The sequence below is a fragment of the Sorex fumeus genome, unplaced genomic scaffold, assembly GCF_029834395.1.
Source record: "Sorex fumeus unplaced genomic scaffold, SorFum_2.1 ptg000052l, whole genome shotgun sequence".
Classification (NCBI taxonomy): domain Eukaryota; kingdom Metazoa; phylum Chordata; class Mammalia; order Eulipotyphla; family Soricidae; genus Sorex; species Sorex fumeus.
Window position 1 is genome coordinate 1,046,547 of NW_026606109.1, and position 15,508 is coordinate 1,062,054.

The 15,508-nt window shown below is 68.8% G+C and overlaps 1 protein-coding gene across 2 annotated transcripts in view; it reads right to left on the bottom strand.

Annotated features, from left to right (window-relative positions):
- The window catches only part of SMOC2 (SPARC related modular calcium binding 2), a 64,047-nt gene extending 59,329 nt beyond the window's left edge, over window positions 1–4,718 (bottom strand). For both annotated transcript variants that reach the window (XM_056124902.1, XM_056124903.1), the window contains exon 1: window positions 4,543–4,718. In XM_056124902.1, the coding sequence (XP_055980877.1) occupies window positions 4,543–4,623 (81 nt within the window). In that variant the 5' untranslated portion in view covers window positions 4,624–4,718. The remainder of the gene's footprint in view (window positions 1–4,542) is intronic.
- Window positions 4,719–15,508: the final 10,790 nt, after the last annotated feature.

Consider the following 15,508-nt stretch of genomic DNA (forward strand, 5'->3'; position numbering starts at 1 on the left):
CTCAGGACTGCCCCTCACTCGGGGCTGCCCCTCACTGATCAGTGGACACACCCCCCTCCCGGGCACGCGGGAGCACGGCCGCCGAGGCCAGGGTGCGTGTGGGAACGAGGCTCCGGGAGGAGGAGCCCGGCACACAGCTGTGCCGCCGCGGGCAGTGGCGGGTGGGTCGGCAGCGGGCGCGGCCGGAGCAGCTGGCGAGCAGCGCGGCGCCCGGGGCAGGACGAGGCCAGGGCCAGGCCCCCCGGCCCCCGGGTGCTGGCGCGCCCCCGTCTCTCTGGCGGACAAAGGGCAGGCGTGTCCCTTCAGGCCGGAGCACACGTCTCGACTGCGCGCCCGGAACACGCATGGCTCTGGGGTTCGGGCCAGACCCAGCGCAGGCTGCTGGGGCAGAGTGTGGCACGTACCCCCTCCCAGGCCCGCACCTGGGCCACACCTGGGCCCTGCACCTGGGCCCCTCACCTGGGGGCCCCCACTTGGAGGCCCCTCACTTAGGGGCCCCTCAGCTGGGGCCCCTCACCTGGGCCTCTCACCTGGGAACCCGTCACCTGGGAGCCCCTCATCTGGGGCCCCTCACCTGGGCCCCTCATCTAGAAGCCCCTCATCTGGGCCCCATACCTGGGCCCCTCACCTGGGGCCCCCACTTGGAGGCCCCTCACTTAGGGGCCCCTCAGCTGGGGCCCCTCACCTGGGCCCCTCACCTAGAGGCCCCTCACCTGGGAGCCCCTGATCTGGAACCCTCACCTGGGCCCCTCACCTTGGCCTCTCACCTGGGAACCCGTCACCTGGGAGCCCCTCATCTGGGGCCCCTCACCTGGGCCCCTCATCTAGAAGCCCCTCATCTGGGCCCCATACCTGGGCCCCTCACCTGGGGGCCCTCATCTGGGCCTCCTCACCTGAGCCTCCTCATCTGGGGGCCCTCACCTGGGGATTCCTCCTGGGGCAGGGCCAGCACCGCTGCCCACTGGACGCCTGTGTCCACACTGAGAAGCAGGCTCAGTGTGCCCGGGACGCTGAGGCTCAGCCCAGTGGGCACATGCTGGCCCCATCCCAGCATCAAGTGGACGGTCCAGTCCTGTGAGGACTCAGAGGGGCTGTGGGCAGGTGCAATGGCTGCGATCTCCCCTCCCTGTGAGACACTTGGGCCCCAAGGGGACACCAGGACGGACCACCCTGTCATGCAGGGGTCATGGCAGGCAGGACAGGGGCCTTGGGGAGGGGGTCCCACATCCTCACTCAGAAGGCTGTACTCCTCAGGGGACCCGCAGAGGACCGCCAGGACCTTCATTGGGTTCCCATAGGACCCCACAGACCCCTGGCGACCCCCCGGACCCCCATGGGCAGCAGGTGCTCGAACCCCACAGGGGCTTCGTGTCTCGGCTCCAGAAGGTGCTGGAACCCCGAGTCCAAGCTCCGTCAGCCTGACAGCCCTACTGGGTGCCACAGGGCACAGACGCAGAGTTGCCATCAGGGTCGGAGGCCAGGGGGCTGGCGGTGGGTGTTGCTGGAACCAGGCAGGGGACCACACGTGCCCCAGAGGGTGCCCTGGAGCTCTGCACGAACCATCCAAGCGTGATCGGGACCGACTGGGCACAGCCTGGGGCCGGGGACTCGGCCGTGAGGAACACGGGGACTCGGCCGCGGGGTGGGGGCTTAGCCATGGCGGATGCTCAGCAGGTGGGGTGACTCCTCCAGCTTCCGGAACCCCCAGTTTGGTGGCAGCCAGGTGCGGCCCCACCGACACGCAGGTGGGCAGGGCTAGATGGGACCACGGCGAGCGGCCCCTGGCAAGGCGCCCATCAGGGCAGGAGGGGGAGGCCTGAGGGCTGCTGGGCCCCGGGTCCCCGAGAAGACAGCCCCAGGTCTGGCCCCCCGCTCTGAGTGAGGCTCTGGGTGCAGCCCCCCACACCCGCTCTCCCCAGCCCTGAGCCTTGTTATGCCCCTTCAGCGACCCAGAGCCCGAGCACACCCGAGCTGCCTGTGGTCTTGGCTCGGGGCCTGGGGGACGGCTCGGAGGGCGGCGCTGCTCAGGGGACCCAAGGTTCAAGTCCCCGCCGAGAGTCTCCCACGTGTCTTCCAGGCACCAGACCAAGGGCCGACGGAGGTACCCCCGGGGCAGAACCCCAGGCCCACCCAGACGGTACCTCCAGGGCGACCGACCCCGTGTGCGACAGAGATGTCCTCCCGGGCTGTCCCCTCCCCGCCCACCCAGAGGTCAGACCCGCCCCCCCAGGCTGACGGCCGGAGCCCTGAGAGCCCTAGTGGGCGCACACATGCCCGGGTCCAGCTCTGCGCCTGGAAGGGCACAGCTGCAGGCCGCCTCGCCCCTGCCGGCCCCTGGCAGGTCTGGAACTGATTCGGCTCCATTTGTGGTCTTGATTTCAAGTCGGAATGAAAGCGCCTCCTCCAGATGTTCAGGGTCTCAGTGCAGAGGCTCCAGGCGAGCCCTGAGCCCCCACTCCCTCCCCTGCCCTGTCCCTGTGGGGACGGAGGAGACGCCCAGCCCCGCACAGTCTCAGCACCCAGGGGAGAGCCGCGAGCGCAGGGCCGGAGTGCACACACGGGGGACACGCAGCACATGGAGGGGAGGAGCAACCGCACGGCGAGAGGAGCAGGCCACGCACCCTGAGGAGGAAACACCTGAGGCAGGAGAGCAGGCAGGGGTGGGGGGTACAGGGGCTCGCGGAGGGAGGGGCAGGGGACAGGGGACTCGCGCACAACCAGCAGCCTCCCCATGGCTTAGGATCGCGAGGCCCAGGCCATGCTCTTGCACATGGGGCTGTGCGGCCCCTCATCCTGGGCCTGACCGAGCACTGGTCAGGAGGGCAGCTGAGGTGGCTGGTGGTGGGGAAAGGGGAGGCGCGGGCAGGGCACACCCGCGTGCAGGAGCCCAGAGCACAGCCCGGGTGGGTGGGGCGTGTCTTGGACAGGACGGGTAGGAGAGCCCCAGGCGGCTCCTTCAAATGAAGCCACCTGCCTCTGGCTGCAGCCGTGCTGCCCCGGCCCTAAAGGCCACCTGCACCACCGCAGGCCCCCGGCTGTGCCTGCCCGGTCAGGGGTGTCGGGGAGGGTCCCGGCCGGGCATCCGGCACCGGCCCATCCACAGACCCGCCACAGGAGCAGGGCAGGCCCAGCGTGACCATCACGGTAGCTCATGCCCCACACGCCGCGATGCCCACCCTGGAGACGGAGAGCCCATGCCAGGATTCCGGAGACAGCCCCGAGCGTCCGGCTGTGACAGCTCCCACCTGCTCGCGGGGGTCAGGGCTACATGGGCACACGCAGGGATAGGGGCCAAGGCATGGCCGGGCATGCAGCTGAGTAACACAGCTCGGATAGACCCAGGCCACAGGCACCGCCGGACACACCCACTGGGGCTAGTGGCTGGTAGGTGCTGGCCGACCCAGTGGCCAGGGCACCGCACAGGCCAGGGCAGCAATGCCAGAGAACGTGGAGCCCTGAGCTCGCCACCTCCCTGATGCCCCCGGGTGCCCAAGTCCCTGGCCTCCCGGGCACTCACTCGGGCCATTTAGTCTTTCGGAAAGTGCCAGTGGCCCCAGGAAGGACGTCCCTGAGGCACAGGGCCCGTCTGCTGGGGACGCGCAGCCCTGTGGCTCTGTGTGTCCTAGGTGTGGGTGGGGCCACGCCGGCTCGCCCAGGGCCACCCCGGGCACCGGGGAACGACGCACCAGTGGCGTCCGGCCTCCTGGGCTGGACACACCAGCAGGACGAAGCCCTCTGGCCAACAGTGAGGCAGACAAGGAGGCTCTGGATTCAGACGCTCGGGGCTGGGACCCTGGGTCTGCTGGGGGGAGCTGGAGCCCAGAGGCCACCACAGGCCGCACCGCTGCTCCTGGCCGCTGCTCCTGGCCACGGGTGTGCCCGGGTCCATGTGGGCTCACAGGCGCGACTCGCCGGCCGGGGGCCGCGGAGCCGGGTGTGCGAGCTCGGCTGATCTGCAAGTCATTTGCAGACACCAGGCAGGGAGCTGCAGCAGAGGAATCTTAGGTATGAACAACGGACCCGGGCTCTTCCCCTGCCACCCGGGGCGCCGACTGCCGGGGAGCAGATGGCCCGGCCCGGCCCCACAGACACCTCGGGGACCCGCGGGACTCCGAAGCCGCCGGGCGCCCGGGCGGACCCTCCACCTTGCTGTTTTCTCAAGCACTTGTTCAAAAACACGCTGAAGTGGAAAGTTTTCGTTTCTGCAGATTGCATTAATTACGGGTTTGCAGACGCGGGCCCCCGCCCGAGGTCAGAGCCGGGGGCTGCGCGCGAGGCGGGAGCGGCGGCTTGGCCCGGCCCCACGGCGGCTCCCGGCCTGGCAGCGCGGCCCCCGCGGCCGCGGACGGGACCCCCGGGACGGCGGCGCCCCGGCCCCCGGCCCCCGCCGCGCCCGCCCGCCGCCCGGCTGCGCGCGGAGCCCCCTCGCGCCCCGCGCCCCGCGCCCCCCGTGCGCGCCCGCCCGCCGCGTGCGCCCGTCCCCGCGCGCCCCGCGCCCCGCGCCCCGCGCCCCGCGCCCGGGCCGTCACCTGCGCGACTCACCGTCAGCGCCGAGAAGCGCTGCGCGGGGACGGGCAGCAGCAGCGCGGCCAGCAGCAGGCAGCAGAGCGGGGGGCGCCGCATGGTCACGCGGGCGCGGGGCAGCTGGGCCGGGCCGTGCCGACGCCCTGCGCGGCGAGCGCTGCGCTGTCAGATAACCCGGGACTTCCCGGATCCTCCTCCTCCTCCTCCTCCTCCACCTCCTCCTCCTCCTCCTCCTCCTCGCCCGGCCCCTCTCCGCCCCCAGCCCCACCTCCCGGCGCCGCGCCCGCCCCGCGCGCTCCGCCGAGACCCCGGCCCTCGGGAGGGGCTGCGGCACGGGCGCACACACGCGCGCACACGGGCACCCGTGCACATTCAGGGGCACACACATGCACGCGGAGCACCCGTGCACGTGCGCGCACACACGGGCACACACATGGACACGTGCACACAAGCGCACATAAAGGCACACATGCACGTGGGCACACGTGCACACACCTGGACGCACGTGCACATACAGGCACAGGCATGCGCACACATGCACACCCACACAAGGGGCACACACACACACACACACATGCCTGTGCGCCTACACACATGCACACACACGCACACTCATGTGCAGGGGCACACGCACATGCACACACGTGTGCACGTTCACCTGTGTACATGCATGCACGTGTGTGCATGTGCGCACAGACACGCACACAGGGGCACACACGCTTGTGCACAGGCATACACACGAGTGTGTACACACGCCCCAGGGAGCTGGGGCCACCACCTCCTCTCGGAACGGGGGTCTCCTGCCCACCCCCCCCAGGAGCGGAAGGTGACCCTTCTTCCCCCTGCTCTGGAGCGGGGCAGCGGCATGGAGGGGGCAGGTGGGCGTGGACTGACAGCACCCCAAGGCCAAGGCCCAGCCGGGGCAGCACTCCTGGCGCTTCCTGGGCGGCATCCAGGTGATCCAGGTGACGGCAGGAGCAGGGCAAGGGCAGAGCCTTCAGGGCATCCGGCACCTTCTGCTGAGGCAGGGCTGGGGGGGGGGGGGGGGGGCGCTGGTGAAAGGGGCGGCCCAGGGCCCCTGGACCCCACAGCCATAGCCAGGCAGCCCCCGAGGCCACACTGCAGAACTCAGCGGGGCTGCAGGCACCAGGTGAGTGACCCAGCTGTAGGCGCCAGGTGCCCGGGAAGAGAGGCTGCGGGGGGCAGCTGGGACGGTCACTGGGTGTGTCAGCTCCTCTGCAGACCCAGGTCGCCCACCCAGCCCCGCCCGCAGCAGGCCCCTCTCTGCCCAGAGATGGTCGCCCTGAGAACAGGGCCAGCCTGAGGGCTGCAGGGCAAGGCTGGGGCAGGAGATCACGCCCAGGCCTCCCCAGCCCGCCTTGAGCACAGCTCCTGGGTCCCTCGGGCGCCGGACCACCAGGCGAGGGTCTGGCTGCGGCTGGACAGAGGCAGCACCGGCCCACAGAGGCGTTCCCGCTGGGGGGAGGGGAGCCTGAACCCAGCCCTCAGGGCTCCGTCATGGGGCCAGAAAGCAGCATGGGTCTGTGTGAATAGCCAGGGGGGCCTGTGTGTGGGTCTGTGTGTGGGTCTGTGTGTGGGTGTGTGTGGGTCTGTGTGTGGGTGTGTGTGGGTCTGTATGTGGGTCTGTGTGAGTCTGTGTAGTTATGTGTGGGTCTGTGTGGGTTTAAGTGGGTCTGTGTGTCCACAGGGGTCTCTGTTGTGTGTCCACGTGGTTCTCTGTGCATGAGCACGTGTGTGAGGCGTGTACAGAGGTGCACTGGGTGTGTTGGCTGGGTGTGGGCGTCCCCTCTGGCAGCCTGAGGACAGCCTGGGCTCTCCACGGTGGACACACAGGTCCCGTCCCCGCAGGCTGGGACGGAGGCCCGGGGCGTGTGTTCCTGGTCCCAGCCCGGGTGAGGCAGCACCCAGGCCCCGGCTCTGCAGTGGGGACCAGCGGCGCCCAGCCCTGCCGCAGCCTGGCCCAGCAGCGGGCGGGGGCGCAGGTGCCCTGCTCTGCCCCAGGCGCCGGACGCGTGAGTGAGAGCGCGCAGGGGAGAGGACCGCGGCAGGCAGGCAGGACTGGCTCAGGGCCCAGCACGCACCCGCCCTGCGCCCCAGGGAGGCGGGAGCCCCGGGAGGCCAGGCCGGCGCGTCTGTGGGGGCTGCGCCGGGACATGGGCACCGCCTGCAGGAGGAGCATTTCCGGGGCCCTCGGGGAAGGGCGTCGAGGCGGAGGCGAGCGCGGCCAGGAGGGGCGGCACAGCACCGGCCGCGGGCCGGTCCCAGTAGCACCTGCAGGGCCGGGCTTGGCTCTGCATCACCCGCACACGAACCACTTGCAGCAGGAGACATTCGAGCTGCGGCTAAACAGCCGCTCGTCCCGTGGGCTGGGAAAGTCCTGGGGCCGCGACAGAACCCGCCAGGACCCGCGGGAGGGGGCCGAGACAGCCCAGTCCTGCTGCAGGGGCTCCCGGGCCCCAGTGCCCTGCGCCCACTCCCGGGCAGGACCCTTCTCCTGGCTGGGGGAGTGGAGCACGCGCTGTCCCCGCCCCTAGCGTGGCCTCTCGGGCAGCTGCGGGCACGGGGACTGTGGGGCCAGCCCGGCCCGGGGCTCCGAGAGCAGCTCTGGGACCCCAGCTGGTGGGGACAGCCTGGGTGAAGGCCAGGACCGGTGGCTTCAGCTTTCGGGGTGCCAGGAGCCCCCCTGCGCCCCTTCCTCCCCCCCCCGTGGGCCGGCCTCCTCTGTGTCCCCTGCTGTCCCCACTCCCTCCTACCCCAGAGCTGTGACCAGCTCCTGACTCCACCAGGTGTGGAGACAGTGAGGGGGGGTGCGAGGGTGAGTGTGGAGAAGGGGTGAGCATGGGGGAGGAGTGTGGGTGAGCGGGGCAGGAGCCATGCAGGGTGAGAGTGTAGCGGGAGGGATGCGAGAGGTCAGCATGGGGGAGGAAGGGTGCAGGGGTGAGTGTGGGAATGAGGGGTGTGGGGTAAGTGTGGGGAAGGGGTGCAGGGGTGAGTGTTGGGGAGGGTGCATGGGCGAGTGGGGGAGGAGGGGGCAGGGGTGAGTGGCGGAGGGGTGCAGAAGTGATGGGGAGGGGTGCAGGGGTGAGTGGGAGAGGGGTGTGGGGCTGAGTGATGGGAAGGAGAGTGCAGGGATGAATGTGGGAATGAGGGGTGCAGGGGTGAATGTTGGGGAGGAGGGGGCCAGGGCTGAGTGGGGGAGGGGTGCAGTGGTGAATGGGGGAGGGGTGCAGGGGTGAGTGTTGGGGAGGAGGGAGGAAGGGCTGAGTGGGGAGGGGTGCAGGGGTGAGTGGGAGCGGGGTGTGGGGCTGAGTGATGGGAAGGAGGGTGCAGGGATGAGTGTGGGAATGAGGGGTGTGGGGTGAGTGTGGGGGAGGGGTGCAGGGGTGAGTGCTGAAGAGGAGAGGTGCAGGGGTGAGTCGGGGAGGAGGTCTGGTCCTGTGAGGCGCAAGGAGGAAGGCGTGTCCCAGGCGGGTATAGGGAAGCAAAGCCTGGAGCAGAGGAGGCGGATGGAGCCCGTCTCAGGGGCAGGGTGGGGGTCCCCAGGAGGGCCGGGCCGGGGGAGGACAGCGAGACTTTGGGGATCAGTGTGGACCGGGCGCCCCGGCACACGCGAGGGCACGCGTGCAAGCGGGCGCCAGCGGTGTCCGCCCTGACGCAGAGGCCAGAGGCGACAGCTCGGGCGCTGGTCCGCAGTGGGCCTGCAGGGGGCCGGGGAGTGGGGAGTGGGCACCATCGTCCCAGCCCGCCCCCTCCCGCCCCCCGCCCTCCTGGGCCGCGCCTCGCTTTTGTCCTCCCCTCCCCTCCTCGCCTCCCGCGCCCCTTCCCCGTGATGCTCGCAGAGGCTCAAGTGCATTCTTGGCTGAGACAGCGAGAGGCTTCAGACGATGTTTACTCGCTCCTAAAATATTAGCCGTCCGTCCGAGCGCTCCCCGGGGACAGATGGCTGCGGCCCAGGCCAGAGCACGTCCAGGGAGCGAGAAGGAGTCTCTTGAGCCAGATGTGAATAGCATTTCTGTTCGGGCCCAGCATAGCGAATGCGTTTAGCCAACGGCCCGAGAAAAACACTCCTCGCTCGCTGGCAGGGAGGCCCGGGCCCGCCAGGTGCGTGATTCCACCTTTCATCAACAAACGCACATTCTTGGCTCCTTTCCGCCGACTTCGCCTCCTCTCCGGCCCGCCGAGGGCGTCTGCAGCTTCTGACATGCCTTGGAGGGGGCTTGCCTCCTCGCAGTCGGTCGCGGGGACCTGGGGGGAGAGGCCCGATGAAGGCGCTCCCTGTGTCCCCACAGCTGAGCCCAGAGGCTGAGCCGCAGCCCCTGGCTCGGCTCCGCGCCCGCCTCCCGCCTCCGAGCTGCTAGAACATTCTGACACTGCCTTTGTCTGGCGCTGGGAGGGCACAGCCACATGCTCCTGGCTGCCTCCCCCTCCACGGCGGGTTCAAGAGAAACTGCTCGCCGTGTCCGGCAGCGCTGGCCCCGGCCTGCAGCCGGGCTGGCGTTTCCCCCGCGTTGCACAAGCTCCGAGACAGACCGTGTTTGTGTGAGTGGCTCGGGCGAGGCGGGGGGAGTCTCGCAGTTTGGACCTTTCCTGGTGGAAGGGGCCTGGCTCCGGCCGGCCAGGGAGACCAGGGCTGAACCCACGACGGGCCCGCGTCTGCAGGAGCGGGACCGGGGGCTGCCCAGAGCCCCTACCAGTGACCGAGCCCGGGGCCAGCCGGCCCTGACTGCCGCCCCCACTCTCTGGCTGGCAGAGAGAGCCCCGGCTCCCCGCAGCTCTGGGAAGGGCATGGGTGGGAGGACCCTGCAAGGGCAGCTGGACAGTCCCCGGCCAAAGCAGAGGCCAGGAGAGTGGGGGAGGGGCAGGGGCAGAGAGGAGGGGGTGGAGGGCAGGGGTGGGGGAGGGAAATGGAGGGGGGAGGGGGGAGGAGAGGGACCGGGAACAGAGGTGGAGAGGGGTGCAGGGGAGGGGAGGGGGCAGGTGTGGAGAGGGCTGGGGGGCCCTGGCCTGGCCAGCATGAGGCACTTGCTGTGAGCAGACACGGGGGTGGGGGTTGGGGGCACTCATCTGAGAAGGTGCGAGATGGGGGAGCGGCCAGAAGAGCCACCCGGTTGTGCCCTCGTGTTGCCAGACCCCCAGGGAACGCGCCCGCACCCCGTGCTCCTGCACCCAGACCACCAGGACAGGCTCAGGGCCGAGCTGACACTCTAGAAAGCCGGGCCCCACAGCCAAGGAGCCCCAGCAGCACCTCTGGGGGAGACCAGGAGGTAGGCGCTGCCGCCCGCACCCCTGCACGGGGAGGGCAGTGGGCACCAAGGACAGCACCCAGCTGTGGTGCGTGGAAGGGTCGGGTGCTGCCCCGAGGGGAGGGCAAGCTCCTCCCACAGGCACCCACGACGCACAGACAGACACACAGACACGCACACAAACAGACACAGATACAGACACACAGACACATGGACACAGATACACTCAGACACACAGACACACTGACACACGGACACACGGACACACAGACACGCACACAGACAGACGCAGATACAGACACATGGACACAAAAATACAGATACAAACACACAGACACACAGACAGACACAGATACAGATATGCAGACACACGGACACACAGACACACTGACACACGGACACACGGACACACAGACACACACAGACACAGATACAGACACACGGACACAGATACACTCAGACACACGAACACACGGACACGCATACAGACAGACGCAGACACAGACACATGGACACACGGACATATGGACACAGATACAAACACACAGACACATAGACACACAGACACTCAGACACACAGACACACAGACAGACACAGATACAGATATGCAGACACACAGACACATGGACGCACAGACAGACACTCAGACAGACACACAGTCACACAGACCCAGACACGCCAACACCAGCACCAGTAGCCCAGGAGGAACTCTAGGCCCTGAGTGGGTGTGGCTGTGTCTGGTGGCTCGCCTTGATGGGGGTGGGGGGGTCAGGGCACTCCCCTCCCTGGGGACAGCCCCTCCACTGACCCCGTCAGCCCCCAGCCAGGGCCTTCCTGGGCCCACACACGCGTCTGGCTGAGTCCCGGCCCCCAGGTCCCCGCAGGCCTCCTGCCTCCCTAGGGAGCACAGAGCACAGAGGAGACGGCCGGTGGGGCCTCTGGTCGACACTGGCTGTGTCTCGGGGCAGGGGTGGGGGGTGCGGCAGCGTCGTGGGGGGCAGCCCCCTGCTGACCTCGGGGCCCGCACTGCAGCAGCGAGGCTGTATTTTTAGCTTTTCTTATAAATATTTGAGTGGAATCTTTATTAAATTTTGTGTGATTCATTCCATAATGATGGCTCAGCCCTTCACAGTGAATCACGCCGTTTGCTCCCTAGGGTGGAGGGTCCCCGAGGCCCCGTGACCCCAGGCCCGCCACTGCTCCTGGGCTGCCTTTGGGCTCTGCCCACACTGGGGGCGGGCCCGGGTCAGTCTGACAGCAGAGCTGCAGGCAAGGGGCCCAGTCCCGCCCGAGGAGCGCAAACCCCAGGTGGTCTGGGTCTCAGGAGCCAGGCTGGGGGCCACAGCCTCTGTCCCCGGGGCCGGGAACTGCACTCACTGGCCCCCAGCGGCGCGGTGAGCCTTCCGCCTCCTCCCAAGCCAGCCCCTCACACCCCCGCGGGCCCTGGCAGGGGTGCAGCCGGGAGCAGGCCAGGCGCTGTGGCCGTGTCAGGCCGCCGAGCTCTTGGCTGGCGGGTGGGCCGGGGCAGGAAGGCGCCCCCCTTCCCAAGCACAAACACGGCGCGGGCGCCTGCTAAGTAGGCAGCCGCAAATTTGTTTTCTCTACAGGGCCGGGAACAGTTTCCTATTGTCGGCTGGGCCGGGGCCCGGCTGGGAGCAGCTGCCTCAGCGGCCGAGCGCACCCCGGGCCAGCTCCCGCGCACTCAGCCCGACGTCAGCCCAGTCAGGGTGCGGGGTCATGGGCAGGGGTGGGTCGGCCCGGCAACAGGAGACAAGGCCGTGCTCCCAGCCGGCGTCTTGCCCAGTGGGTCGGGGGCCAGCAAGGGTGACCTCTCAGGCAGGGACAGCATGGTCAGCACCTTCTCGGCGGGGTCCACAGGTGTTAGACCCTGACAGGAGGCCCGTCCCACACGGCCACAAGAGGCAGTGCTTGGCCGACAGGAGGGTGTGCAGGAGTGCATGAGGTGGGAGTACAGGGGTGCGTGAGGCGGGAGTGCAGGGGTGCGTGAAGGTGTGGGTTGTGTGCAGGGGTGCATGTGAGTGCTGTGCAGGTCTGGGCCACTGCTCCATGAGCTGGCAGCTCTGCTACTGCAGACCACAGGCCCCTTGTCCCACCCCTGTCCCAGGGGCTCACCCCTGAGCCCTTCCTGGGGTGAGGCTGTCATCATGAATCCAGGGGGGCCTCTTGCTAGGCCAGCCCCAGGGTCCAGCCAACCCCATCACCTCCCTGGAAGCCCCAGGACACGCCCTGAGGGGGGCAGCGAGGAGGCCCGACCCACCGTCAGGGGCCCAGGGGAGCAGGGACTGTGGGTGTTGCTGACGGCCACTCAGCCACACCTGTGCCAGCAGCCCCCAGTGAGGATGCAGGGTGGGAGAGGGTCCCGGCAGCCCCCAGGGTGCAGGGTTGCTCTGCGTCACCCCGTGGAGGGGGGCAGGGTTGGGGGCTCGGGGGCATGATCTCTGTGGGAGGACACTGGTCCTCACTGAGGGTCTTGGGGAGGCAACTCTGGCTTCGTACAGCAAGACGTGGAGATTGAGGGTCGCCTGACCCCCTATCTGGCCTGCGTCCCGGGAAGGACACGGGTGCACAGGAGCGGGTAAGGTGGGACAGGACGGGCACAGCCTCAGCCCACGCCGGGCCCCGCCTGACCCCATGAGCACAAGGCCAGGACTCTGACGGTGGAGTCCACCCTGACCCAGACCCTGCATGAGGGGACCCCGCCCAGTGGCACTGGAATCCCGTGCAGGAAGTAGTGACACCCCCTGGCTACGTGGCCCAGAGCTTCCCAGAGCTGAGCAGGGGCGAGGGGCAGGGGGCGGCCGTGCTCCCCACGTGGTGGGACAACATGCTTCCTGGCACACCAGAGCCTGGAGGAACCTGGGCGTCCCCGTCCTGGGGTCTGGGTGCGAGGGAGCTGCAGGACGCCCTGAGCCCACCCAGCTGGAGTGCCCGTCCCCGTGATGAGGCCCCACAAGACCCCCCAAGCCTGCGTCATGGGTGCTCTGGCCGAAAGGGAAGCCCCTAACGCTGCTGGAGCCAGTGAGTGGGCAGGAGCTGACCGGGCAGGCCAGGGCAGGTCACTCCCCGTGGGGCCCGGCAGCCCTGGGGCTGGGCCAGCTCCCCCAGGGGCCGTGCTGTGCACCAGGGCCAGTCCAGGCCACCCTCCCGCCGCCCTGAGGCCCTGAGACTTCCCCACTGGGACCACCGAGCCCCTCCTCCAGGCCATGCCCACTGGACTCTCATCCCCCTGGGCCCGCTCAATGCCGCTGCCCGGCCACTCTTGGGCACTCTGGAGCCAGCCCAGCGGCAACCCCCAGGTCACAGGCCCCAGGGGCCCCTGAGGAGCAGGAGGGGGCGGCTTACGGGGGCAGATGGGGTCCGGGAAAGGGACACTGGGTCCCCCCAGACCCACACCGGAGCCCAGGGGCCTGGCCCACAGGGACTGGGAGGCCCCCGGCCTCCGTGACAGGGTTTCCCGGAGCTGAACCATGGGGCTGGACACTCACCAGCCTGCCGGCTGGGTCTGAACCAAGCAACCACCGGGGACAGGCCGCTGGGCCTCGAGCCGGCCCGCGCCAGGGCCTGGCCAGCAACAGAGAGAGCGAGCCCCGTCCAGCCTAGGGGAGGGGCTTGAGGTGCCCCAACCTCACCCAGGAAGGGATGGAAGCACCCCTGCACTCCCAGCTCATGCACCCCTACACACCCAGCTCACACACCCCCACACTATCATCTCACACACCCCTGGACTCCCGCCTCACACCCCTGCACACCCAGCTCACGCAACCCTGCACGCCCAGCTCACACAACCCTGCACTCCTAGCTCACACACCCCTGCACACCCAGCTCACGCACCCCTGCACACCCAGCTCTTGCACCCCTGCACACCCATCTTACACACCCCTGCACTCCCAGCTCACACACCCCTGCACACCCAGCTCACACAACCCTGCACTCCTAGCTCACACACCCCTGCACACCCAGCTCATGCACCCCTACACGCCCAGCTCTTGCACCCCTGCACACCCATCTTACACACCCCTGCACTCCCTTCTGCCCTCACACCCCAGAATCATGCTTGAAGAGATGCTGCTTTCCACAGGTCTCTATCCTTGTGGCCAGCCGTGGCCCATGTGTGTCTGGTTCTCGCCGGACGGACGCTGCTCTCTCTGCTCTCTCTGTCCCCAAGGCAGAGGCCATAGGCCAGTCAGCAGAGGCCAGGACTCTGGGGCTACTCCGGCCTGGGACTCACAGTCTGGTTCGGGCTCAGAGCCCGGCCACACAGCATCCCTGGGGACTCTGTGACTGCCTCGTGGCCACAGTGCGGGTGAGGCCAGGGGCCCTCACGGAGAGCACAGATAAGCGCGCAGCTGGGGTACGTGGTGACTGCAGATATGGGACACAAATGAGGAGGTTCCAGACCCCTGCCCAGCCCGACCAGCACCCGAGGGTCACCCACAGCTGCCGGCCCAGCAGGGGTCAAGGGTGTGGGCAGACCAGGCCTGGCGCTCTCTGCAGGCCACTGCAGGATGTCCATGCAGGTGCTCCCCCGCCCCTGTAGCTGAGTGCAGCTGGGTGCCCCCTCCCCTGCAGGCCTGGGTTCTCCTCACCCCTGCAGCCCTGGGTGCCCCTGCCCTGCACGTCTGGCTGTTGGAGTCAGGCCACTCACTCTGCCCCTTCCGTGGGCACCCACACACTCGTGTGCCTGGCAGTGCGGCTTCTCATGTCCGCGTCACACCCCTGCGCCCCCAGTGTCTGGAGCAGCCTGGCTGGGCTCCTCCCACGCACCCCTGCCAGCTGGGTGCCTGCACCCCAGGGCGCCCACTGGCTCTGTCATGCCCACGTGGGCCCCAATGTGCCTGCAGGTTGAGTCCAGACACAGCTGGGAAGTGGAGGCTGAGGGACCCACTCGGGTGCTGCAGCTGGCACCAGGCTGGGCCCCCACAGACGCCCTCACCACTGCCTCCCTGTTTCCCTCCTGCCACACGGCAGCCTGGGCCCCCGGGACCCGCCTGCGGCCAGCTCAGCATCCTCCCGGCACGGGCACCCGGCAGCCGGCTCCAGCAAGGCCGGGGCCTCAGACCCGACCCGGCCACTGCTCTGGGCCCTGAGCCCCCACGTTCACACACGAGGCCCCGGGCCCACCCACGGGGGCCAGCACTGGGTCCCCGAGCTGCCCGGGCTGAGGAGGGGCCAGCTGGGAGACCCACACCCACCCTGGCCCGCGTGCTTCTGGTGAGGAAAGCCTGCCTGCTTGGGTACCAGCCTCGGGCAACCTCTGCCAACAGCTCTCTCAGGTTCCACTGCCTGGGCGGCCACTGCAGCAGCCTGGACGGGCTTGCCAGATATGCCCAGACCAGGCCCAGCCAGACCCCGCTGGACCCTGCCAGAACATGTCAGACACTGATGGAACAAGCCAGATCCTGCTGGAAAAACTCCAGACCCTGCCAGAACATGCTGGACCCTGCTGGAACATGCCGGATCCTGCCAGAACATGCCAGATCCTGCTGGAACACGCCAGACCATACCAGAACATGCCAGGTCATGTCAGGCCACGCTGGACCAACCAGGGCAACACCAGGACCACACCACGCAGTGCCAGCCACCGCCTCCGCCTTCTCTCTGTAGGGGACACGGAAAGTCCCCCCCTGCTCACACATACCCAACCAGCCCCCTGGGTCAGTGAAGCCACAAGAAACCCCAAGTGTCCTCCAAGTCGGGG